Raw genomic sequence first — 26267 nt, forward strand, 5'->3', positions numbered from 1 at the left:
AAACTGGCAGTTTGTCATATTTTGTGTTATAATGTAATAATAGTAAGCAGTTTACTTTGCAGTGGATATACAATTCTATTTTATTTTTATTTTTCATGAATATGCCCAGGATTTCTTGCTTATGTTTACTAGAAATAGATACAGTAATACCACCAAGTTACCAGTAATGTCTTGCCATAGTGAAGGGTATTAATACACTATGGGTTCAACAATTATATTTTTTTCACAGTTCAGAAATTATCCATGAATTGCATTGTTTACCCTATAACTTAGCATATGTTTCTTTGTACCATCAGCCGTTACTGGTTTGACATGTGTTATGTCATTGTTTTAACACGTCCACCAATCATTAAATTAACAACAAAGTCAAGAAATCCCTGCTCCTTGTTTTCTATTTGTTTTAATGGGGAAATCATCCTGGAACAGCTGTTTGAGTAGTAAAGTTTGACAAGTTGTTGTTGTTATTACAAATGTCATAATGGCAAAGCTTTACCGGAGAGGAAGGCTTGCAATACATTCTGCAGTTAACAGACTCAGTCTGTCCTACCGACTAGGGAATTTGCTCTTCCTTCAGATTCCCTTGTCTGAGAACATGGAAATCTGTAAAGACCAAAAGTTGTGTTCTAATTGCTGATATGGGACCTGTGGAGTTTTAGCTGTGGACAAGTCTATTGTTTTGCTAAGAGTTGCCTCAGAGAGATTCCATTTCACGTGAGGATGTAAACAAGGACATGTAACATCAAGACAGTAACAGAAATGCTTGTGGCAGTGCACCCTTTGGTTTGATTAGTAATAGTGTATCATATACTCTTTATTCATCCCACAGTCAACTGTAGAACCCACATCAAGAATTAATGAGCATGTAACTAAAAGAGACAATTCCTTCTGCTTAAAGATTAACAGATAGGTTATAATTTTATTTGAGATTTTAGTGTTCCTTACCAATGTAATGCAATTACAAGTTTCCAGAACTAAATCCATAATGGAAAAACAGTCTTTCAAAATACTGAACGGCATCCAGCATAGCAGTGGATGAGGTTTTGTGGATATTCTCAGCTCAGTCAGATAGAAAGAGAAAGGTTTTCTAACCAGGCAAGAGCCTGGGAAACAGTTGGGAAAGAATGTAAATAATTCTCTAATCTATCTTGTTATTCACATTGTTTATAGATATGTTCTGCCACTATGCGTCATTCACTGCACACCAATGGTGTGAGATGTTTTTAATCTAAGACCAATGAAATTAGTCTTCTCGATGTTCTCTATATGTAGAGCAGTATATTTGCAATAAATCAGAGCTCATTTTCTTAGCCTTCTGATCTGGAGTTCTCTGTTCCTGTCCTGCTCGACAGCGACAAGGTCTCAATGACAGAGCACTGAACTATATTGTCCTGATTGTATTCTTGTATTACTTTCCTCTTTATAATTGCAAAGGTGAATATTTTACCTTACTGTGATGTTCTTCAAATATGTCAACTTCATAACCTTCCTGATTTCAATTGGTCCTGTAACAGGTTCCATCCATGTGGTTCAGGCTTTCTCTCTGTTTTCTTTCATCAAAATGACCTGAGTGTTAGTAAATTCAAACTTTTTGAAAACATTTTATTGAATTCGCTGTGTTTGTCACCTTAGCAACCCTAAAGGAATCCCTTTCTTCCAACTACTTTTCCAGTCTCCTCAAGTAACACTCTTGCATGACAGCAACTGTTGGTAAGGAAGAAGCTGCCAAAAGGAACATTTCCTGCTCTCTGGTTAAGAACAAAAAGTTGCTGGTTCCTGCTCACTTAATTTGATCACTTCATGTATATGGGGAGATAATGGTTTGTACGCTGATGTCCATTCTGAAGTTGTAGCTCTTTATCACAGACAACTCAATTCAGGTGGAAAGCACTCCACACCTCTGATCATACTTGCCCTGCTCTGTATCTTTTTAGGTTTCAATCTACTTATTTTTAGATGACTGTGATCAGTACTGCATTCAAAGTGTGCATAAATAGGTATATGTAGTGGAATAATTATGCTTTTTGTTCCCCTTCTAAAAATGCTTAACAGTGATTTGCTTTTTTCACTGCAGCTGAGCACAGAGCTAATAGTTTCATGACACTGTCTGTCACAACATCAGGAGCTTTCCAGTGATGGTCATTTTGGAGACCTTCATTTTCTATATCAAGTGATAATTATTTTTTCAGTTGTGCACTTTGCATTTATCCACACTGAATTTAATTTGTCATTTTATTCTCCAATTACTCATCCTTCTTTTTCATTTTCCTCCTTTCATCCCTCTGCAATCTTTCACAGTCTGGTCTTTTCCTTACTGTCTTGAATGACTTCTTGACATCAGCAAACTTTGCCATCTCGATGCTCATCTCTTGTAAACATGTTGACTAGAACAGGTCCCAGGGGAACTCCACTGATTAAGTCCCTCCACTGTGAGAATTGACCATTTGCTACTACCCTGTTCCCTGTCTTTTGTTCTATTATTTAGCCATGTCAGGACTCTTCTTCAGTGACAGTCTGTTTTCCTACAATGTTGATAGTGAGGGTCTTCGCCAATAGCTTTTTGGAATCAGAGGCAGGCTGTCTTACCCAGATCTCCCTTATCTGAATACTTGTTAACGCCTTTGAAGGGCTCAAGGTTTGTAAAACATTACTTCCTTTTACAGAAGACATATCTAAAAAGACTTCTGTGCTGAAATGTCTTCAGTTTCTTCCACAGTGAACTGGATATTTTGCACTGTTGCAAAGAATTAATCTCACCTCTCTGAAATGTTCTTATCCTCTGTGAGTGACCATTCTGTATCCCAATTATGAGCTGGCAGCAAGATTTAGCACAAAAGGAAGAGTTCACTTATTTTTGACCTGCTTGATTTTATTATTATTTTTAGTTTTTCTTCAGTTGTGTGCAACTTCAGCTTTTGGAGGAATACTTGAACAATCTTTTATACCATTTAACCATACCAGCTGACTTTCACAAACTTCCAAACCTCTCCTATTTGTGTGTTTTGCCCAGTTGTGTTGCCTTAATAAAGTACATTTAAAATTGTATTATACCTTTTGTCTGTCTTTATGAGGACAGTTAAGAATACATAGGGAGAAAAATTTTAAGTGTTACCAAGTTTTGTAAAAAAATTTCTATGAGTTTGGAATAACAGGGGGAAAAAGTGTAAAACTATTACATTGCATTATTTTAAATCATTCTTCCTCAGATCTTTGACTATTTCATGATGGTCTCCTCTTAGCTTAAAAAACTTGCTTTTGGTAAAACTATTCCTCTTGTATTCTCTTGTGCTGCACAAAAAGATTAGGAGAAGACCACTGATAGGAGAAGGTGTAGATCTTTCGTCCCAGGGCTTTAAAGGAAAATGTCCTTGAGGTTTTAGAGTCTAAGATTATTTGTTCATTTTCTTTTTCTATCCATCGTTCCAACCATGTTCTACATTATTTACTGATTGATGATGTTACCATTGTACGTTTGTCTACCCTTCCTTGTCTACCTTGGCTCTACATTAGTAGGCAGTCATCAAGTACTTCTTACACATTTTCAGTGGATTCTCTCCTTCACAGGCACTCTCAGCTAATCTTTGCCATAACAAACCTGAAATTTTGACAAGATTATGTTTACAGTGTTGTCTTTGTTTATTTCATTAGTAGTTACTCAAAAGTTAACCAAGGGTGCTGAAAATGGATGAGGTCCTGGAAATGGGCAGAAGAGTGAATCAGGGTTTGGAGATGAGAGTGTTAAAGAGCTTGATTTACTTGTCAAAGAAAATATTTGATTGTTAAGAAATGAATTGATTTTGATGTGAATGTCTCAGGTGAAGAAAAGAAATCTTTAACAGAAGATCAATCTTTAATCTAGTTTACAAGTACTTAAGAAGATATACAAATTGAAGCTAGGCAAATTCAGCCTAGAAAAAAATGAGATTTGACAGAATGATAATACATTAGGACATCTTTCCATGGGAAGTGATAGTTTCTTAAGCAGTGAATGTGTTTGAATCTTTCTGAAACATATATATTAGTTTATTAGTTTCCTGAGATATATGGGCTTGATACAAAACTTTAAAATGTTGGATGTTTATTGTGGTGCCTTCTCCCTTGAGAATTTAAACACTTGTGAACTACATCTTCTCTGCTGTTTTTAAGTTTTCCTCCATTCAGTCCTTCTGCACCTGCCTTGTTCATTTTACATTCTTGTTTTTTTTTTTTCTTCTGGTTCCCTTGATTATCCTCCCCATGGGTAGACTGTTTTCCATACAGCAAGAAACTGATATTTCATATCAGAAACTTCATATTTTTACACGTGTGATCCTATCAGTACAGTTGTGTCACATGTGTTTATGCTGTCTTGCACTTTGAAATTATGTATTTTTTATACCATATCATTGAGAACCATTTTTTTCCCCAAGTGTCCTTCATGGCCATTGCTAAAAACAGTAGTCAATTTCCAAATAAAGGCTGATTTAGATGATATGGATGTAGAGGAAGGATGTGAAAAGGCAAATTCACAAACTATTTATTTTTTATTAATGTCTTTTATTAATGTCTTTGTATTTCTTTTTATTAATGTCTTTTTCATACAAGATATTCTCACTTGTTTTAAATAAATAGCCACACTTCTGCTGAATGTTGGCTAGTGATGTGTCTACAAAATGAAAAGATTTATTCTACAACAGTTGTATTTACATGCAGTGCATTAATTATGTCCCAAAAACTTAGTAGCTTTTGATACACAGCAAATGTGTAAGTGTTAGTACTGTTAGTTTTGAAGACAAAGCTGTAATGTTCCCATCTGAATTTTAGCAAAATATGTTGTACAAAATACGAAAGAGAAAATATGTTCTTAGAATAAGGAATAAGGCAAGTGTGTCATTTTATAATGCACTTTTTAAGAGGAACTTTTAGGCAAGAAAATCTAGATAGGATCATGGAATCATAGAATATCTAAATATTGAAGAGGCCCATAGTTGGGTGTGGTGGCTTTTTTCTTCTTTTATATTGCCATGTTAATGTGATGAAGTTTAAATCATGAATTGTTGTACCAGATACTTTATAAACACAGAGCAAAAAGGCAGCTTGTGTTAGGGAATCCATGATCTAAGACCAGAGAGAGATATGGTGAGGAAGGATAACAAGGATAACTGAAGCCAGCATGAGAGGCAGAGTTAGAGACACAAGAACCTCTTCTCAGTTTTTAGGTGCTATTTTAAAGGACAGTTTCAAGGATAATGGAGTAAGTTTGTGAATATTGTGGATAACGTAGCAGAAGAAAGTTGTACAGGTGCGTGCTTGAAAAGTTAAGTGGAAGATGTAGACTGACATTAGGGCTGATTAAATTCATAATTCATTCAATATTGAATGAGAGAGAAAAAATAGGGATGTGAACTGTTGTAAAGCATTTGGAAATGACAACTTGCAACTTCCAACTTACCTGGAGGAGGACAGAGAAAGATGAGAAGATCAGAGTTGTAGGCAAGAAAAACAACCTTTCTAGCAACCTGCTGAATAAATATTAATAGGGCAAGCCTGCATTTTCCCCGAGCAGAGAGAACAGGATTGTGATGTTTAGATGTAAGTCATGATGACATGGTCAAGAGGTTGAGTGGATTGGTAAGAAACTTCTTAGAGGTACTATGCAGAGAGAATAACCAGCAGAGCTGAGTTATGCAGATACAGAGAAAGGTCTAAGCTAAGCCTAGATTGCAGACTAGAATTAATGGTTATGTCCAAAATGATGATCCATAAAATGTAGTTACAATATCTTGTGGTACTTTAGATGCAATGAGCTTCTCACTCATTGAGGCTCTGAAAAATACTGAATTAAGCATCTGTATGCACAGTACGAAGTAGAGAAATGAGTAGGTTTTTAGCTTTTATGGATGATACAGCCCAGAAATAAAATTCAGAGGAAGAAAAGGTTGAGGTGGAACATTGTGAAATTATGAGAAATGTGGGAAATGCCTGAAGATAATCTTGAGAAGAGCATATTTTAAAAGTTGTAAGACAATTAAAATAACCCAAGCATAAAACATTGGAATTAAGAATTAAAACAAAGAGGAAGATATATTGGTTTTAAGCGAGATGAAATGTCCAGGAGACTGAGAATAAAGTGCAGATATTAAGCCTAGCTTTAGAAAAATCATTAGTATACTTTGACAAGAGCAAATAAGTAACATGGAAGTTGCCAAAACCTGCAAGGATATTGTTAGAAGAATGTGCCTATTGAAAATTGTAAATATCACATTAGTAATGCTTAGAAATCTAAAAGGGAAGGAAAAATGGTTGTACCTGCAGTTGAAAGCTTAACTTTGGTCCCTTCAAACCAGATATGCACTGTAGGGAATGAGATAATGGATAAGAACACAAAGCAAAGTAAAGCAGTGAAAGTAAGAAAGGCAGAAGGTGAAAGAAGGCGGAGAAATAAGAGCAGCCTTGTGAGAATATAATAAAAAAGATGGGGAAATTACAGTAGGCAATTTTGCAAGATTTCTCAGAGGAGTAATGATAGGTGTACACATTGCCTCTATCACTAGATTAAAATCCATCTTCTTGATCTTTATACATAACTAAGGACTCTCAAACCAAGATCAAGGAGCAGAGAAACATCTTGATGATACCTTTTGTTAATGTGTTAATGAACTTGCTTGCTTAATGTAATAGAAAAAGTCATATAAGCCTCCAGACAAAACCTTTTACATGAACCTGTGTACTTTCCAATGATAATGCTTCTCAAAGATTGAAACTTAAATTAAAATATGAAAAGAAGAGGTGGGTAGATAGAGATTCTTGGTAGCTGTTCATCTGCTAATTGGGATGATTTAAAAAATCCTTATTAAAACTACTAATGCATTTTGAAGCAAGTAAGGCTTTTGTCCTTTTTTTCTAATTTTGAATTTTTGTCTTTATCTGCACAGCTACTTATCTGCTAATTTGAGAGCTACTCTAGCTTGTGCCATTCATCACAAGAACATCTCAGAGGGTCTTGGAAATGTTTCAAGTTTTAACAATCAGAGACTTAACCTGTTTTTTCTCATATAAGTTACCTGCCTAGACACACTAGGAAGACAAACACTGAATAACAGAAGTTGAATAATAATAGTAATGAAGAATTTTTGCATGAGAAATAAAACCTGGTAAAAATCAGGTCTTTTGTTGTAGATTGCTGAGATACTTTACCAGTGTAAGGAAAAGAGTGTTGACATTTGTCAGGCTATCCTCCATAAATTAGAATTACTGTACAGGGGAAGCCTTGGCTGCTGTAACTATCCCTGGAACATTAGCTATTTTATTATGATTTTTTTTTCTTTGAAATACATGGGGCTATTTGGGGGTACACTTTTGTGCTTTAAGTCTTGTATTTTCTTATTTGATCTTTTTTTTATAATATCATAATTCTTATCATAATATCATAATTCATATCTTAATATCATAATTCTTATGTTTTAACCAAAAGAAAAACCAGGGGGAAAACGAAGAATTTCTTTGATTGTTTGTGTCGTGTGTTGTTTGGAGTTTTTTAAAATGAATTTGTTTCAGAATTCTTCAGAATGGTAGAAGGTTGACAGCCTAGGAAACTAAAGCATCAGTACATCTTTTCTGAGACTATTTTGATAGGATGCCTTATCCCTGACCTGGAGAAGCCACCTCTGCATGTGAGAGGATGGTTCATTTTCCATAGCTCATTTAGACCTTGTCCTTCTTGCTAGGACTACCATCAAGATTGCTAATTACAGTAACAGGTTTGTGACATGGGTACTTTTCCTCTGAAAACTGGTCAAATTCATTTAGTACAGGCCATGAATCGGCCATTAGTGGGCACAAAGTTTCGGCCACTATTGCTTTAACCTAAGTAGTAGCTGAACAGTGCAGTAGTGTTTTTCTCTTGCACCCTATTTCATTTTTAATGTTCTTCTTGTAGCCCAAAAGAGCTCCCAACTGTTTTATATTTCTATTGGTTCTCAGATCCTTTTCTGCTGAAATTCAGTTGCCTGTTTTCACTTGTTAGAAACTAAGCTTGCATGAGTTAAATAAGCCAGTACAAAATAGTATCAACTGGACTTTACACAGCCTTAAGCATGTTGGTTTGTTTGGGTTTTTTTACAAAAAAGAAAAGCACTGAAGTTGTGGCTTGGACAGAAATATATAGTAAGGCCTATTTATTAAATGTACAGTGTAATTTCAGTTCTTAGTACTGTAGCACCTTCCCTCAAAAGAAAGGCATAAAAATATTGTTGCTTCAAAATTTACTTTGCTGGAAGAAAAGTGACTTCAGATTAAAATGTGGCTTAGGTAAACTAATTTAGTATCCTTGTAAAGGAACAAGAGGAAAAAACAGCTAGGCTTGCATTTTCCTCATGCTGGCCCTCAACACGATACTGGCAATTTAAGAGACTTTCTGTGGTGTGGTATTTTCACACTCATTTCTACTTTTAAAAAGAAAAATTCATAAAAACTGAGATTTTAAGATTTCAATTGCTACCACTTTTCTGGATTTTCTGGCAGTGATTTTTTTTTTTTTTTTTTTTTGGAAATGCAATCAGCCCTTGCTTCATGGTGCCTTCAGTATTTCTTTCAGGTCTGACCACTAAGTTCAAGAGTCACATCTTCAGTAATCCATGAAAAAAATAATTGTTCTTCACTCCCTTACTACATATAGATACATGCATTTAGCTACCTTTTCCAGGATTGTTTTGTAATATCAGTGGATTTTTCTGTACTTTGTAGTCAGTAATTGCATTTGGATTACAAATTGTTTTTGGCTAGTTGGTGGTATTTATATAAGTCCTAAGGCTGATTCACTGTTTTCATTAGCACTAGAACTCAGAACAGCTGATTCAGAACCAGGCTGATTCTGACATTAGTGTTAATGACGGAATTGTGCTGACTCTGGGCAGAATTGATTCTGATTCCCAGTTACGCAGGGACATGTCTGCTTTACAGGTGCAGGTGCAGATGTTCGAAGGCAGCTCCTGCAAATCTGTGGAAGCAGGTAACAGTGTAGCTCCCTTACCCAGGGACCCCTGGGTAAGCTACTGGAGCTATTTTGGAGGTTGCAACCAGTACTGCATTTCATGTCCCTGGCTGTGCCTCCTTTACTAGTCACGCTTGCACTTAGCTAAAGATAGCATGGATAAATATATACAGCCTGTACTTCCATCTCTCCCACCAGTGTGCACACATCCTGAGTCAGACCAGAATGAGTCCCACTAGTGTTTATTGTTTTTGGAAATTATATTTAGTTTACATGGTGATTTCCCTGCAGGAATAAAGATTTTCCTGTACTTTTGGAAAATATATGGCAAAGTTCATTTTGAATTGGTAAATTTCTCATTGGCCTTTGCATAATTATAATATCTTTATGAATGCAGCTGTACTGAAGCTAGAGATCAAAAGCAGCCCTTGTAGTAGGTCAGAAAAAGGGAGAAAGATTGGCTTATGGATGGATGTGGTGCCCTTAGCTCCCTCCTTTTAACAATACAGATGCCAGTCATGTTGCACTACTGCTCATGCTCCTGGCAACTTGTCAATTCCATACTTTGCTAAGCACTTTGGTTTATGAGCTTTTACCTCCTGACACAAACTCCTCTGTGCCTACAGTAGGTGTGCACAAAAAATACTGTGTTTCAGGTGCCCAGCAGAAACCTGACAGTAATGTGAGGGAGGGTGGTTGGGTTTGGTTTTGATTTTTTTGCAGGAGGAGACACCTGTTCTTCCTTCTCAACTGCATGTGTGAAGAATAGTAAACATATGGGTTAAAAAAAATCATAATTCAAATATCTATACTGGTACTGATCAGATCTCTGTTTCTGTAGCAATGAGAACCAAAGGTGGCCTTTTAAGGCTCACAGTTCTTCTACCAATTTCCAGTTCTGCTTCAGGCTTCTTAAAGTATTAGAGTGCGTGCTTTAAACCCACAAAACTTACCTTTACCTAATTTTCACCATTCTAACCTAAGTTTCCACGGAAACAGGGTTGAAAAAGCCACTGGTAGCCAGCAGGCAGCCAGCAGCTGAGAGTGAGAACTCTCCTTTGTCACTTTCCACTACTGGATGCCTGCTGCGTGCCAGTGTGCAAAGCTACCTAGGCTTCTAAAATCTGGATTACTTTCAATTTGAGGGGGAAAAATTAAATTAATCTACTCTTTTCTGTCTTTGGATTGTCACAGTAAATTCCAGGAGGGCAAATGGGCTGATGAGTCCTGATCTGTTTGGTTATGTTGAGCCCCACACAATCAAAGCTTTGCCAACCAACTGGGCCTCTCCTTTCATAATTTCCATGTTTTAAAAGCATTCTGTCTCAAATTTTGTGTCTGTGGACATGTACATGAATATTTTGGTACCTTAATTCTTTATGGCCCTGTGTCTATTTATCTACATAATTATGAGCCTTTTTTGCATATAGCATAGTCAATGTACAAAATTCCCTTTTTTCTTGTATACTTAAGGAACATTTCTGAATGAACATGTTATAAACTGATCCTCGGTTAAATAGGAGGAGGCTGTGAATGGAGATGGCTTTTAACCAGAAGTAGATTATAGCTGCGGGAAGACTAAAGGGTCTATTTGGTCAAGACTCATACAAAACTGAGATAAGCATGCACAACCTGACAAGATCAGATTAGACCCTTCCCCCACAAATGCTTCTCCCATAAATATTTATCTACTTTCTATTATAAATAACCAGGAAATGAAAAAGGATAGATTCCTTTTTTTTTTTTTTTTTAATAACCTAGAAATAGAAATGCAGCTTCAAATGTTTGGGGTAATGATATTTAAAGTATGCAGTAAATTCCAATACTAGTTGCTATTTTTTAGATTGGAGTAAAGTACTGAAATTCCTTGTGGCAGCTACATAAATCGGCAGCATTTATAAACAAAGAAGAACTTTGTACATATGTGAATTTTTGCCTACTGTTGGGTGTCTTAGAATTAAATAGTTTATCACCTATGAGAGAATAGGTGTTGACAGAGTCAGCACTGCTGTATTTTTAAGCTTGCCGGAGGCAACATTACTGGCATTGAAGTTAAGCTTAGCATTTTTTCACCCTGTCTCTCCTCCCTCTGGCCCAAGTGAATGCTCACTTCATCAATGAGAAACACAACTGAATTGCCTGCCAGATGTAACAGAGATCCATGAAATCACATCTATTCTGCAGATTTGTGCTTCATTCAGGTTGTCGATACTTTGACTTCACTTCCTCATGCAGTAATGTTAAGGGGTAAAAAACTGAAGCTGTGCATATGTCACTAATTCAGAAATGCATATTTGCTGGTGATCCACTCATCAGAATATGAGTGGATTGCCTTTCTGCTATAATGAAAAATAGCTCTTTAGCTTTGAGATTTAGAACCTTAAAAATGCACAGAATAAGATTTCTACATTCATCTTTGAAAGTAACGAGTTTGCACTTTTTTAAACACTTCTGTGTCACATTAGAATAATATGAATACTTTAAAAATCTCAAGATGAAAAATGTAAGTCCTTTTTTCTTTTTTTTTTTTTTTTTTTAATCTTTTTTTCCTCTAGCATTTTACGATGGGATAATGAGACAGATGTCTCTCAACTGGAAGGACATTTTGACATTGTTATGTGTGCTGACTGGTAAGTACATAAAAATCATAAAACTCACGTTAGAAAAATAGCTTTGCTGGAGTAATTGTACTGTGCTGCTTGCTGATGGCTAAGCAAAGTCAACAAATGAAGCACAAAGCCACCTTAACCTCAACAAATTAATATTCATCTCCATGTGACAGTTATAAGGTAGTCTTCTATCACACAGTAACTTCTACCACATTATTTCCCAAAGATTGATTTTGAGAAGCATTTCCATTTTCTGGAATTGCCTCTGTTTCATGCTTGACGTATCAGTAAATGGACGACTTAGGCAAATTGCAAATAATTATGGCTCAGTGAGGAACAGTCTGGAGAAAAGGGAGTTTATCAACACAAACAGCTCAATTAGCTTACTTCTTAGAAAAGATCTGACTATTGATATAAGAGGATATATTTTTTGCTCCCTGGAAAATCTTTCCAACGAAAAAGTCATTTTCAAACCCTTTTTTCCACCCCAAGTACGTTCTGTTCCTTAAATCTATTTGGCATCAATATTTGGAGGTATAGGCTTTATATTAATTTACAGAGGCACGTGTTAATTATAAGATAATTTATAGTAAGAAAAAGAAGAGTACAGCACTTAATTTATGAAAAGGTAGATACATGTAGCAATATGGTATCTTGTTTAATAATTTATGCAAATAGATTTGATTATTGACACAACCCTTTTCTGATACTGCATTTGTGGGATTGTGCTGTGCTGTATTTGCTGCATGCTAGCTTTAAAAATGGTACATTACTAATTATTGGTGTTATATAAATGCAGACAGTGTGTAAAACAAAAGGCTGTGCAAATTTTATTTAGGAGAATAGATATTTTTAAACCAATCTGTCTTTCCTTCATGGATATTTGCTCTTGACCCATTAAATATCCAAAACAAACAAAAAAAAAAAAGCTGTCTATGTTTTGTGGCACGTAACTATTGTGAGAGGTGAAATTCTGAAAGCAGAGACTTCCTAGAACTGCTCAGTTCAGCAAATTTATGTATCTTACCTAGAAACAGTTAAAGGAAAAGGCAAGGGAAGTACGAAGCTGTCTATTGTTTTTTTAAACAATGTTTTTTTAAAATGTCTTCTTCTATTCCTCTAAAGCTTTTGTTTTTCTTTTATATTATGCTATTTAAGCAAACTCTTCTAATTTCACAAAGTTATTGGTTTTGTATAGCTCTGGAGAAAATGTGTTTAGTGATTTTTTGCCTTTTTCTAACACCTATTTGTTCTCAGAATGCAACAGTGCTTTGTTTCTCTTAGCATTTAATTTCAGAAAAGTTCTTTGTTCCCCAAAAAGGACAGAGGAGGGTTTCTAACTAATCGCTGATAATGTGCCTCAGAAATGCATCATCTGATTAAAATAAGGAGCTAAACAACACCATATGATTTCAGCAAGTAATTTAGTAAATGCCTTCCTCACCAAATATTAGAATGGATACTCCAGGTTTCATTGCACAGATGAAGTTAATGCTGGACAGGATTAGATCAGATTAAGTATGAAAGTCAGATCAGAGTGCTGGCGGACATGAGCAGGAGGGCAGCAGTCTTCTCGGAGGCTTAGACAAGGCTCACATATGGATGTTCTCCAGATTATGTGGGTGAAGCAAGGTCTTGCCAAGAGATTTAGAGTTAAATTTGTTCTTCACACAAATATCAAAACAACCTGGCTGTGCTGTCTCTTGTATTCTTGATACTCACACCATGTCATCCTATTTGTGCTGGGAGTGCAGCAGAGTGGAGCAGGACTTAAGTTGTTTTTTTCAGTAATATTCTGGCCTAATACCCCTCCCAGTCTGTTTGGAAATAGTGTAGTTTCTTTAGGAAACAAAGAATCAGACATGAAAGGTAAAATACATAATTCATTTGCAATCCCTGCATTTTGTACATTTATTTTGAAGCACTTAAGATGCAGGTAAGTGTATAAATATTTATAGATTTCTAAAAAATAAATAGAAATGTGCAGGTGAGTTTAAGGAATGTGGGTTTCTTCACAAATTATTTCTATTTTCTTATTTTAAGTGCTCATAGATATATGTACAGCTTAATAAACATGAAAATCCCTTTATTGTTTGTTTCTTTTAAAAATAATTCTTTTAGTTATGGACACTAGGTTTTCTGGTACATGAAAAGGCTGAGGAAAGAAATGTTCCATGCTTTATCAAACTCAAATCTTCTTTTCATTTTTATGTATTTCTCTTCAGCGATATAGAATCGGTTTGAGAACTGTTGGCAGAATTTTTGCTCTCTGAATTTTTTGGGCTGCTACTGAGGAGGAAAAAAAGAGCTCTTTTCTTCTAGCTTCTCAGCTGAAACCTGCAGTATGCAGTGATAAAAAACAGATAGAATAGATTGCATTTAGTTTAACACCATCATATAGCTCATTGTCAGTCAATAAAATCCGAGATTAGAACAGAGAACTAGAAAGCAAAAAATCTGAGTTCAAATATTAGGTACATGGATAAATTTTTATTGAAGTATTTCCAGCAAGGGTGATATTGTCTGATTCTCTGAATAGCTAACCAGTGGTACTGCTTGATCCCATTTACATGAAAACAAGCTCTATTCATAAACATCTTCCAAATCCACATGGAGATTCAAGTTAAAATGTACATGATTACAGCAAGCAGCGATATGTTTATATTCATATATTTACATTCAGACTTTCATAAACCTTGTGTGCAGGAGTGGAAAATAAGTTATTTCCCAGAACAAACAGTCTATTAGTTAACAGCTAAATTTAGTAGCTCAACTAGATTATAAAATAAATAAGAGGCAAACTATGAAAGCTAGTCATTATTTAACCATTCAGGGTGTTGACAATAAAATAGTTTCATGGTTCAGCAGTTCCAAAATAATTTTTAAAATGTCAACTATTTGATAAAAATAAGTTAAAAAAATCAATATGAGGCTACACCTGGAAGAAGGATAGAGTAAAAAAAAAATACTGAAAGAATGGAATCTTTAAAACATATCCACCCATCTCATATTTTTCAGGGGGAATTTTAAGGCCAAATGGGGGCTGTCAGAATTTTTGATTTTCATTTGACCTACACTTATGGATATAAAGTCATACAGGTGCTGGAATTGTGAGTTTGAATAGAGAAGGAGAAATCACAGGTGCCTGGATGGACAGGCCAAGCCCAAGATTCTACCAAAGCTCTTGAGAGCCTCAGATTTCTGATTATTTAAATAGTTTACATATTCTTCTTTATTGAGGAAAAAAATTCTGAGATTTTTAATCCAAAGAGAGAGTAAAGGCCAGTAGGACTGAGATAATTAAAAAACTTTATCTTTCATATTATTGCGAAGCAAGTTTTCACAAATAATTTGATGTAGAGGCAATATAAGTTTTAGAACCCCATAGTGTTTTGGAAATGTGTAATACCCTACTATATTTACTTAGAATGATTCTATTCTTAAAGTTTGGCACATGCGTAAGTATTCACGTAACAGAGGCCAGGGGGAGCTATCCCACATTACTTTCACTGCTGAGATTTTTACTGAAGTCACAGGGAGTTGTGGCTTTGCCAGGAATGTAGAACTGAACTTAAAGTATTCTTTAAATACCTTTAAATATGTCAATTTTGTCTTCATTAGTTTATTTCACTTATTATAAGGAGATCTTTTTGAAGGAATGCAGTAAGACCTCTGTCTGTCCGTTTTAGGCCTGATTTCTGGCACACACTTTCAAGTGCATTGGAACCAGATGACATGGAAATGAGAGTCTTTTTAGTTTACATCACCCATGTAGTTGAAAGTGAATGAAAAAATAAATGACACTGTACATTAGATACTACATATGAATGTAATAATATCTGAAGTAAACTCACCTGTAAACTCAACTCTTTTACCAATGGCAGAGCATGCAAAAAACCAAAAAGTTCACATCATAGCCTATAAAATATATGTCCCTTGTTACGAGGCAGAAGATAAAAGGATATTAGCATGAAACAAACTGAGAATCTACTTGTTTTTTTAAAATTTCTTTCCTTGTGGCTTACTGTTACTTCTCTGCAGTTTTGGTATAAACTTTCATTTTGGCTTTAATGGCAATTTAAAATTTTAATAAAAGAGTAAGAGCGTAAAGAGGTGACAATGTCACGTGCCTGTTCATCCAGATTTCACAGGTTAAGAGCATTGCCTAAACAAAGGCCAAATCATCAGCTGTGTTCTCAGCTTTCTATTACTGTGATTTGAAACTTCCTTGCTGACCCAAGAAAACCTTGCTATTCCTGTCCTGAGCTACATAAACTGAAGTAATGGCAGGCTTAAGCCATATTTGAATTGAGGTATGAGAACTGAGTGTGAGTGGTTTAGAACAAAGCATTATTTAATTTTACTTAGATGTTCACAGAATCACAGAATTGTTTAGGTTGGAAGGGACCTCTGGAGATCATTAAGTCTAACCTGCCTGCCAAGGCAGGGTCACCTAGAGCAGGTGACACAGGAACTCACATGTTATGAGCTTTGAAGGATGTTCTCAGGGACATTTTCAGTATGCTGTGGTAATATTTAGTCATACAATTCTACTGGTAAAAACTGCTAAATCCCCTTGTGTGGGCCAAATCCTATGCTGTTCCTGTCTGCAGCACGGATTATCTAATGACTTCTTCAGGATTTTCCTCATTTAAGGCATCCCCGGATTCAGAGGGAGGATAGAGATGTTCCCTGGAGTCATTGCATTGCAGTAGCTTTGCTTCCAGTCTTCTCTGCTCCTTCTGGTCAGAGTACGTGGCTCACAGAGCAACAATTTGGAAACCACAAAGAACCACCAGTATGAGAAACTATTTTCAATTCGAGTAAGTCATGTTCCCAGGGACAGGCCTCTTGGAGGGCAGGACAACTTGGGGCAACTGTCTCAGGTTATCTGGGTTTCCTAAGCTAAGACAGATAAGAGTCTACCTCCCGTGCCACCAAAATATCAACTGGGGTCAGACAGAAAACAATTTAAGTTCTCAGACACTCAGCTTTTGGTAAACAAAGACCTGTAGTTCTCACTGTAAATGAACAAGACTGGTAGCAGCAATTGTGCCCCTATCTCATTGAAAAAAAAAAAAAAAGAGAATGGTATTCAGGTCCATGAGAAGGGGATTTTAACACTGCTAAGCTACCCCAAGATTGTGTTTCCACTACACTACAATAATAAAAATATTATAAATGCACTTTTCATTCAGAATGTGCTTCTGTTTACATAGGATCCCAGGAAGTCTTAAATGTGTGCTGGGTTAGGAACTGGCTGGACGGCCGGGCCCAGAGAGTGGTGGTAAATGGTGCTGCATCCAGCTGGCGGCCAGTCACCAGTGGTGTCCCTCAGGGGTCTGTACTGGGACCAGTTCTATTTAATATTTTTATAGATGACATGAATGAGGGCATCGAGTCCTTCATTAGTAAATTCGCAGACGACACTAAGCTGGGAGCTTGTGTTGATCTGTTGGACGGAAGGAGGGCTCTGCAGAGAGACTTAAATTGGTTGGATGGATGGGCAGAGCCCAACAGCATGAAGTTTAATAAGTCTAAGTGCCGAATTCTACATTTTGGCCACAAAAATCCCCTACAGTGTTACAAGCTGGGGACAGTGTGGCTGGACAGTGTTCAGGCGGGAAGGGGACCTGGGGGTGCTGGTCGACAGCCTGTTGAATATGAGCCAGCAATGTGCCTTGGTGGCCAAGAAAGCCAATGGCATCCTGGCCTGCATTAGGAATTGTGTGGCCAGCAGGAGCAGGGAGGTCATTCTTCCCCTGTACTCAGCGCTGGTGAGACTGCATCTTGAGTGCTGTGTCAGTTCTGGGCCCCTCAGTTTAGGAAGGACGTTGAGATGCTTGAGCGTGTCCAGAGGAGGCAACAAGGCCTGGTGAGGGGCTTGGAATACAAGCCCTATAAGCAACGTTTGAAGGAACTGGGGTTGTTTAGCCTGGAGAAGAGGAGGCTTAGAGGTGACCTTATTGCTCTTTACAACTTCCTGAAGGGAGGTTGTAGACAAGTGGGGGTTGGTCTCTTCCACCGGGCAGCAACTGACAGAACAAGAGGACACAGTCTCAAGCTATGTCAGGGCAGGTATAGGTTGGATATTAGGAAAAAAATTTTCACCGAAAGAATAATAAAGCACTGGAATTGTCTTCCCAGGGAGGTGGTAGAATCACCATCTCTGGATGTGTTTAAAAAAGACTGGACGTGGTACTTGGTGCTATAGTCTAGTTGAGGTGTGAGGGTATAGGTTAAACTTGATGATCTTGGAGGTCTCTTCCAACGTCATTATTCTGTGATTCTGTGATTCTGTGTGCATGCTTGCAGTGTTTCATGTTGGAAAAATTAATTACTTTTCACTATTCTTTTGGGAGAGGAATCATGTATTCCACTTCTTCTGCAGGTGGTTAAGTTCCCAGTGAAGTAGTGTCTTACAACATCTATCTGTATAGGGATCAACATGAGGTGAATGTCATTAAAACACCCAAGAGACATCAGAGATAAGAGATGCTTTTTCAACTAATTAAATTTAAACACCCATGTTTTCAGTAAAGTTCTTTCGGGAAGATAAATCAAGGCTGAGGGGTTGTCATGTCAATTGCTCAAGTTTAAATTTTCTTGTAAGCCAGGCTATCAGGAATATTGTTAACTGGTAATTTATATTCTTGAGGAGAAATTTAGAAGATCATACTACTGTATTAGATGTTCTTCAACATATATAGGTATGTTGAATGTTCTTCAACATATATAGATACCCATTCTACCATAATTTCTCAACAATGTGAGGTTCTGCCAGTTTTTACTAATAAAGTATGGTCACTTGCAAGTTTGCTTTTGTTTTGTTTTGTTGTTTGTTCCAGAGTAGCAAAAAATCACAGTTCTTGCACGACTGCTCGATTCTATGGTATATGATACAGTATTCTCCTTGGTAGCTGTGGAGTGTCCTTACCTAAACATTCACACATCTTCTGTTCTTGATGAAAGGCCTGTGGATGGCAGACTACTTTTTTCACTTCAGTGTTTCCATATATTCTTTATGTTCTTTTAGAATTTCAAACCTGGAAAAAAAAAATTTACCCATATCTCTTCAGAAAAGAAGTTTGAGAATAAAAGGAAGGGGAGTATATTAAAAATGCATAGAGAATGGACAAAATGCCATGTGGTATGAAACTTGAACTCGACACAAGGTGGAAAACAGTTTTATTACTGAGAAAATGTGGGGGAAAGAAAAAAAAAAAGAAGAAAAAAAATCACATTATCTGTGGCCTGCTTGATAGAGTTTCTTATCTGAATCACCAATATAAATGCAGCCCACGGTAGTAAGGACTGAAAGGCATCAGTTGCTATCAGATGGTTGTTCACTAACCATTGTAAATGCACTCATCCACAGTAACTACATGTCCACAAATATCTAGTCAAGAGTGATTGGCACCCTGGCTGCCACTATTAGTATATACATTAAGGTACTGAGGGGCATGAAGAATGAATTATCCCCTCAAATCATGAGGTAATCACACCAAAATAGGGCTGAACGTGTTGGCAACATTGCATGGGAAAATTGACTGCTGCTATCCTTGCGGGACCCATGCTGGAGATGAAGGGTTGCACTCTTGAGAGATGACAACTCTGTACAATCTGGGCCATTGTATTTCAACAGCATTGGAGAGAGGGAGGAGGTAGGGTCTTGTAAATCTCTATAGGGATAGCTAGAGATAGATGTAGAAATATAGCAAATATGTATAATAGATAAGAATTAATGCCAAATCTGTGAAGGTAGAAGGGAAAAAATAGTAACACCTGAAATACAATAGAAAACATTTTTTAAAAACTCCATCCCCCTTGTATATACATGTAAAATGCTAACTTTCTATGTTGACACTCATTTCTGATACAGTATTACTTTAATAGCTAGCATGTATGATTGGTGAATTTCAGCCATATAAGAAATTGATTCTTGCTGATAATTTAGGTTTAGTTTAGATTGTATTTCATTTTATATCTTTTTAAATGTTAAAAGTACCTGAACTGAATAGAAATGTAGACCACAGTTTCTCTTTTACAGCATTGTGTAAACATATGTAATTAGCCTTGTACTTATCTGCATTAGTATCATTAGAATTGAAAACCCATTTTAATCTGGATTCTGTTCTCTTCTCAATGTCAGCCTGTTTCTGGACCGGTACAGAGCTAGCCTTGTTGATGCAATAAAGAGATTACTCCAACCCAGTGTAAGTATGTTTCTATTTTCTCCTGAACACTGGCTTCAGAATAATTAGTCTGTGCACAATGATTGAGAGAGTAATGGAATGGCAGGATTAATGTCATGTAATACTTTAATACTTATTATGTCCAACTTCAATTGAGTCTTCTAATCTATCAGATTCTTTCCTAATCATAAACTAGGAAACTTCTTATACTTGGCCTTCTGATAAGGAACACAGTGGGTAGTAAAATAAATGAAACTGCTTCAAAGATAGCGTCAGATTATTTTTATCAAAGCGTTTCTCAAGTATTTTCCTTTGATAATAATGTCTTCATATTAAAGTAAAATACGATATTGAAAGTTCTTATGTTGGCTTCTGTCATTTTTAATCCCTTCAATTGTAACCTTTGTCATTGTGTATTTATTTATTATGAAAGAATATTTTTTTCCTTTTCATTTATAGTTATATAAAATGAACAAATCGCTTATATGTATACTGTGGCTTAAAACATTTTTCCATTAAGTAAGCCCTGTGTTTACATGTTTTATACCTTAGAAAATAATGAAATTATGCTCTTCATAAAATGATTGCATGTTCTACATGGGTGTCACTCAAGAGATATTTTATCAATTTAAATCTGTTGGGCTGTTTAAATCAGAGAGACTTGCAGGCAAAAAAACTCTGTTACATGCATATATAAAAATATATATCTTCTCAAATATTTAAAAAAGGGAAGATATCAAAAGAAGAAAAGGAGAAAACATTAAGTAATTGCTCTAAGTAGGATTTTGAAACAGAAATTTTGTCATTCATGTTTAACATCCAAATCTTCCAATAAGGTAAACTTTCAATTTAAAAACAAAACATTTCATGCTAGCAGTGAATTTCCAAACTTTATTTAAATTTTGTAGTACTTTTGTACTTTTCGTACAAGAGATCTGCTCTGTAAAAGGAATAGAAGACCCAAACGTGCAAAGGCTTAAGAACCCGAGTCATTTTAGTTCTGTAAGTAATCCCATTCTTTGCTTAGTGTGATCAGGTTTCTATTCTTGGTTCTATCATAGACTTTCCTGACTGACCTAAGGCAAGTTACTTAAGACTGAATTATTTTAATGAGCTGTGGGGCAAGGCTGCCAGGAAGACAGGAGAAATGTAGCCACTCTGAGGAAAAGGTTACCCAGATATTTCTGTCAGTGGCAGTAAGATGAGGTTAAGCAACTCCTGCTCAGAGTGATGCATTCTGACTTTCATGATGTACCAACAGTTGTCAAACTGCAATAATTTTTGGGTGATCTGGAGCACAAAGCAGATCCCAGTTTAAAAAAACATAAAGAAATATTTTTCAACCCAGATCAATGTTAGCAACTGGTTCTTCAGGTATTCCCATATGCTCATCTACTGGCTCCATGAAAGGACACTGGGGAAGAAGAGCAAGAGTGAGAGGAAGAGAAGTGTTTAAGAGGTGCCCTGGTAACTGTGGAATTTAAGGCTAACTTTAAGCCAAACTCTTCAACTCCAATCAGCTAATTCAAATTCAGAACATGCTTTGTATTTCAGAGCATATGAGCTACACTCCTTTGTGAATATAGATGGAGTAAAGGGAGATGGCTTTTTGTTACCTGTCTTCCTAGCTGTGTTTGCTTCTGCACATTGTGATCTATAGCGTAGTCAGTATTAATAACATAGCAATTATTTGCTGTGCATTTTAGGCACAGCAAATGGTTCCTACTTCTTATCAGGAAAACTAACTTAAGAAATGCATGCTATACTCCATGCAGGAATTTCTCTTGCAGAGTTTTGGACCCCTATCCAGACTGTATTTTTTAACGAAATTCAGTTGCCTAATCCACTTTATGAATGGCTATATAGATGGATATCCAGTTATGGCATGACCTTGCAAATTATTGTAATTTATAACTAAGAGGACAGCAGACTATTGTATAGGATGGGAGCTGGGAGTACAGACACCTGAAATGAGCTCTCTTGTCCAAAAAGGACATGTTCAGCAGAGATGCCTTCAAGCATATGCCTTGATGGTTTGAAAGGCACAGATAAAAATGTACGCTCATTCAAGATCCCAAAAGAAGTAGTCACAAGTATAAAATTGTTACCCATTTCACTGCTCTTGTTAACCTGTATAAATCTAAGGATAATGTCAGGGGGCACTTTACTAAATGGCACTATACTTAGGCTTTTAAAGGACAAATAAATCAATAGTGAACTTATTTTCCAGTTGCAATATTTAAGAATAGTTTATGAGCATTAATTTATGCCCAAGCTAAGGCATAAACTTCTTTTATTAAGTTCACTCTTCTACATTAATTATTTTGTCTCAAATTTAGAACTTTCCTTTTTGGAAATACTTTGACAAATTGATAAAATTGACATACCTAAATGCGAGTCATTTTTCAAATGTAACTAGGATACAATTAGTTTAGAAAAGTCTGGTGAAAACAATAACCAAGACTAGCAACAGAAAAAGTGGAGTAAACAGAGAACAAGAGATATCCTTGCAAAGCTCTCTTGAAGGAGAGATTCATAACACATAGTCTATTCCTACTGTTAATTAAAAATTTATCTATGGTATTTCCTTTTCCAATAAGGATGTTATTTCTGGCTATTAGAATCCTTATGGCGCAGAATGATGTGTTTTGGTTAACTTTTTGTTTGCCTTGAAACAGGACTCTGATAATTTCAATCATCTGGTTCCTAGTATTGACCTCATGGACAGTTGTGTTGGCACAGGAAGAAATTCACAGAGAGAAATGAGCAGCTCACACAGAGTTACCGAGGTCTTAAATTTCTATCTGAGTTTGTTACAGATGCAAATGTCACCTTTAAACCCATTCAAAGGATTAGGCACAGAAATAGTACATCGAACAAATTTATCTTGGATGGCTGTAGTTTATTTCTCTCAACCTATTTGACTTGATTTGCCAACATTTAGGGGGTTTTTATGTCATTAAAATTTACTTTTTTTTCAATCTCAGAATAAGCATTTGTTTGTTTGCATATTTCCCTAATTAAGAACATTTTTTTATCAAGGCTTTGATTCTTCTGTGGCCTATCCATTCAAAGTCCCAATGAAATCAATGAGGTGCTGTTGAGCTGAGATTAGTACCAGCAAATAAGACCACATTTAGTAATAATTGATGAGTAAAGTTAATCATAATCATATCCAAAACATGAATGACTATCCCATTGTCTTACTCTAGCATTTTAGTGACACTTCAAACTATCAGAACTGGCATTTTCCTCTGTGGGTTTTTTTAATAGTTTACTGGAAGTGTTTTTCCATCTGAGGAAAGGCCATTTTGAATTTAAAACATCATCCTTTAAACATCATCCCAGGAGACACTTTTGAATTAGAATTAAACTTGGAATAGCCCATCAAGAGTAGGATCAGGACACTGATTCTATATTATACCCTGTATTTATCAGAACCCTGATTACTGTATTTCTCTTTCAAATTTAATTGAAAGTAGTCTTGAGAGAATATGAGAAGAAATGGCCACATGGACTGCTGACTGCAGATGGGGCAAAGGGATGCTGTTGTGTGAGCACCTCATCAGAGCTGCTGGATCAGTGGCCAGTGTAGGGTCTGTAGACTCCAGCAGTCTCTGTCCACAAGGTTTAGTCACTTCTGAAGCTCCCATGTAGATCATATGGTCAGTAAGCTCTGGATAAGGGACATTTTTCCCATTACAGTGATCATGAAAATTAGGGTCTCCAGAGGAGTCTTGGCCTTCTTATGCCAGGAAGGGTTTCTGCAGAACATTCTGAGGAGCGTGAGATGGCAGCAGGAGGAACAGGATCCTCAGCTGAAGGCTCCCTTTGTTGCCCACTTCTGTCTGATGACATGAAAGCATGCCAAGGATGTGAGGGAACCGATTGTGAATTTCCTGTGTTTAATATTTTTCATCCTGAGTTGAGCCTATATTCAGACCTAGCATTTACATAAGCAATTCCAGGGCCTTCGGTGGGAGTTACACCCCTTTGCACCTCTTATTTTGCCACAGAATTAAAGCTACAGCTACACAAATTAACAGAAATTTAGTTGGTTTGGATACTGCCCTAAGACTCCTTTGTACTTTAATTTCCCACGAGAAGATGAGGGTAACAGCATTTCCTATCTCACTGAGCTGTTGTGAGAATAAATATATTGTTGTGGTGTTAATGGTTGGAATCTTTTAAGTACACATTAGCACCATAGGTATTGACATAGCATTTTTATTGCTGCCTCAGTGTGCATTGTCTGTGAGACACAGATTTGTTCCCTGTTCTCCTCACTAAGTGTCTGTGTCAGCATTGTAACTTTCCAACATTCCTAGTGAAATTTTCTGTACTGATCAGTCTTTTCCTGGGGCTTACAGATTGCATTTTCTCAAGCTAAATGTACTCCCACAGTGTCTAATCCTTTCACAACTTTTTCAGATGCCCAAGAATGTTTTTTGTCTCTTGCTTGATTACAGCACCTCACAAATTAATCTTAGCTCTCATTAACATGGAAGTTAAATACAGGAACTTAGAGTAAACTTTGTGGCTCCCCTCAGTGTGATATGCTGTTGGCTGATATTAACCTTTGTTTACAGCTCTTCAACCGCTTTTCATTCCATGTGACAGAACACAGTATTCAGCCAATTAGAATTAATTCTGCAAATAAGACTTCAAGAGATGCTCTATCAAGTAGGTTAGGTTTTGGGCAAGTACTTTGCACAGAGTGTCTAAAATCTATCAGTTCAAGGTACAGTCATTTTTGTTTTCTTAAATACAGAAGGATGAACAAAAAAATAGGTAATGGACCATAATGTATTTCCTGGGCATCATAAATGGCCTGATCATCTTGCAAGAACCAGAATGAGTATTCAGGAACATTAATTCTTGATTTAAATGCAATTTACTAATTTAAGGTCAAATTTAGTTGCACTGCTCAAGTAGTTTAAAATATCTTTGAAAAATTAATGATTGGGTCTGATTTGCCTGCCATTTTGCTTTGTTTTATACTGTTGTAATTCCACTGCCAGCAAATGGGAGGTACTCTTCTATGTGTGAGGGAGGAAAAAGAAAATCATTATTTACAGTCTTTGCATGGTCATGAGCTAACAAATGGATTTTTCATTGAGTGTATGCTCTGTATGCTTTTTCTGTGTTTTATTTTGGTAATCCATAGACACCATTATTATATGAAAAGAAGCAGATGTGTTGCAGTTGGCAGTTTTCTAAAGAAAATATTTATTTATTACTTTCTAGATTGCATTTGTTTAATCACAGAAATCTTGCATATTTTGAACAATTATTTGTACCATATTTTAGTATTTTAACAAGAGAACAATTGACTTTCCTAGCTTGAGCATATTAAAAGCTTAGTCAGACGTATGCTATATCTGGTTCCCTTCCAGTTTTAAAATGTATAAATTCTCTTTTTAATGTTCCAGGGAAAAGCAATGGTATTTGCTCCACTCCGAGGGAATACTTTAAACCAGTTTTGCAATCTAGCTGAAAAAGCTGGTTTCTCTATCCAAAGACATGAAAATTATGATGAACACATTTCGAACTTCCACTCCAAGGTTAGTTTTCTGCTTGTGTTAGATAACACTTTAATCCGCATTGCATTTTGAAGAGATCATGGTCCTTTTGGCAGGTAACCTAAATGTTTGATTAAAGTACTCCTTAGGTGTGCTGTTTCTGAACAGCTATTTTTGTATCTGATTATTTTGTGTGGTAGAGCCATCCTTTATCTCTGCATGTCTAGAAGAGTTTTGCAGAAGCATCTCCTGTTTACCCTTTTCATTCATAGAAATCTAATTTATGAGAGTCTTTTCTTGTTGTTGTTAGCTGCCTATAAATATACAGCGCACAAGCATTTACATTTTAATAAAAAGCCTGCAACTTTTAAATAGGTTATATACTGAAATGGACTGAAATAAATAGGAGGTGAATGTCTAATTGTATCATATCGTACCGTAAATCCTTATCTCTGGCTGCTTTATGGCTGGGTCAGTTGGCAGCTTCAAACTGCTAAATCTCATACAGAATTTCACAGTTGTGGGGTTGTATGTCAGATCGAGGCGCTACAAGATTTAGGTCAAAAGCACTTATCTGAGCGTGATTTCTAAGCTTGCTTACATAAAACTACTGTTATCAGTCTCCTTTTTTATTATTTATAAGTATGGAGTAATACAGGACATGAAGAGGAAGGCGCTTCACAGAAAACTTTTTAGGAATTTCTTATTTTCCTGGAGAAGTGCTTATCAAAATCATATTTATTACTTGCAGTTCTGAGATCTCTCTTTCATACCTTAAAGAAATCCACTGTTGTAGGTCCGTGTGACCTTAGACATAACCTTTTGCAATTTTCTAAGAATTGTCCCTGGAAAATACAGACGTTCAAAATTGAGGTGAAATACTTTTATAAAATTTTTTATTTAGTGCCATCATATAATAGAAATCAGATTATGCTAAAAAATATGCATGTGATGTTGTAAGGAACAAAGATAT

General features: G+C 36.2%; 1 protein-coding gene across 5 annotated transcripts in view; it reads left to right on the top strand.

Moving 5' to 3' along the window:
* Positions 1-26267, top strand: part of CAMKMT (calmodulin-lysine N-methyltransferase) — a 214443-nt gene that overhangs the window by 180014 nt on the left and 8162 nt on the right. For 3 of the 5 annotated variants that reach the window (XR_008436145.1, XM_053972659.1, XM_053972660.1), the window contains exons 8-11: positions 11524-11598; positions 19730-19793; positions 22451-22561; positions 25205-25336. Coding sequence is in view for 4 of the 5 variants with exons in the window: in XM_053972659.1 (XP_053828634.1) it covers positions 11524-11598; positions 19730-19793; positions 22451-22561; positions 25205-25336 (382 nt within the window). In the remaining variant the exon portion in view is untranslated. The remainder of the gene's footprint in view (positions 1-11523; positions 11599-19729; positions 19794-22450; positions 22562-25204; positions 25337-26267) is intronic. The other 2 variants (XM_053972661.1, XM_053972662.1) reach the window with 1 other exon arrangement.

This window comes from Vidua macroura, chromosome 3, assembly GCF_024509145.1.
Source record: "Vidua macroura isolate BioBank_ID:100142 chromosome 3, ASM2450914v1, whole genome shotgun sequence".
NCBI lineage: Eukaryota > Metazoa > Chordata > Aves > Passeriformes > Viduidae > Vidua > Vidua macroura.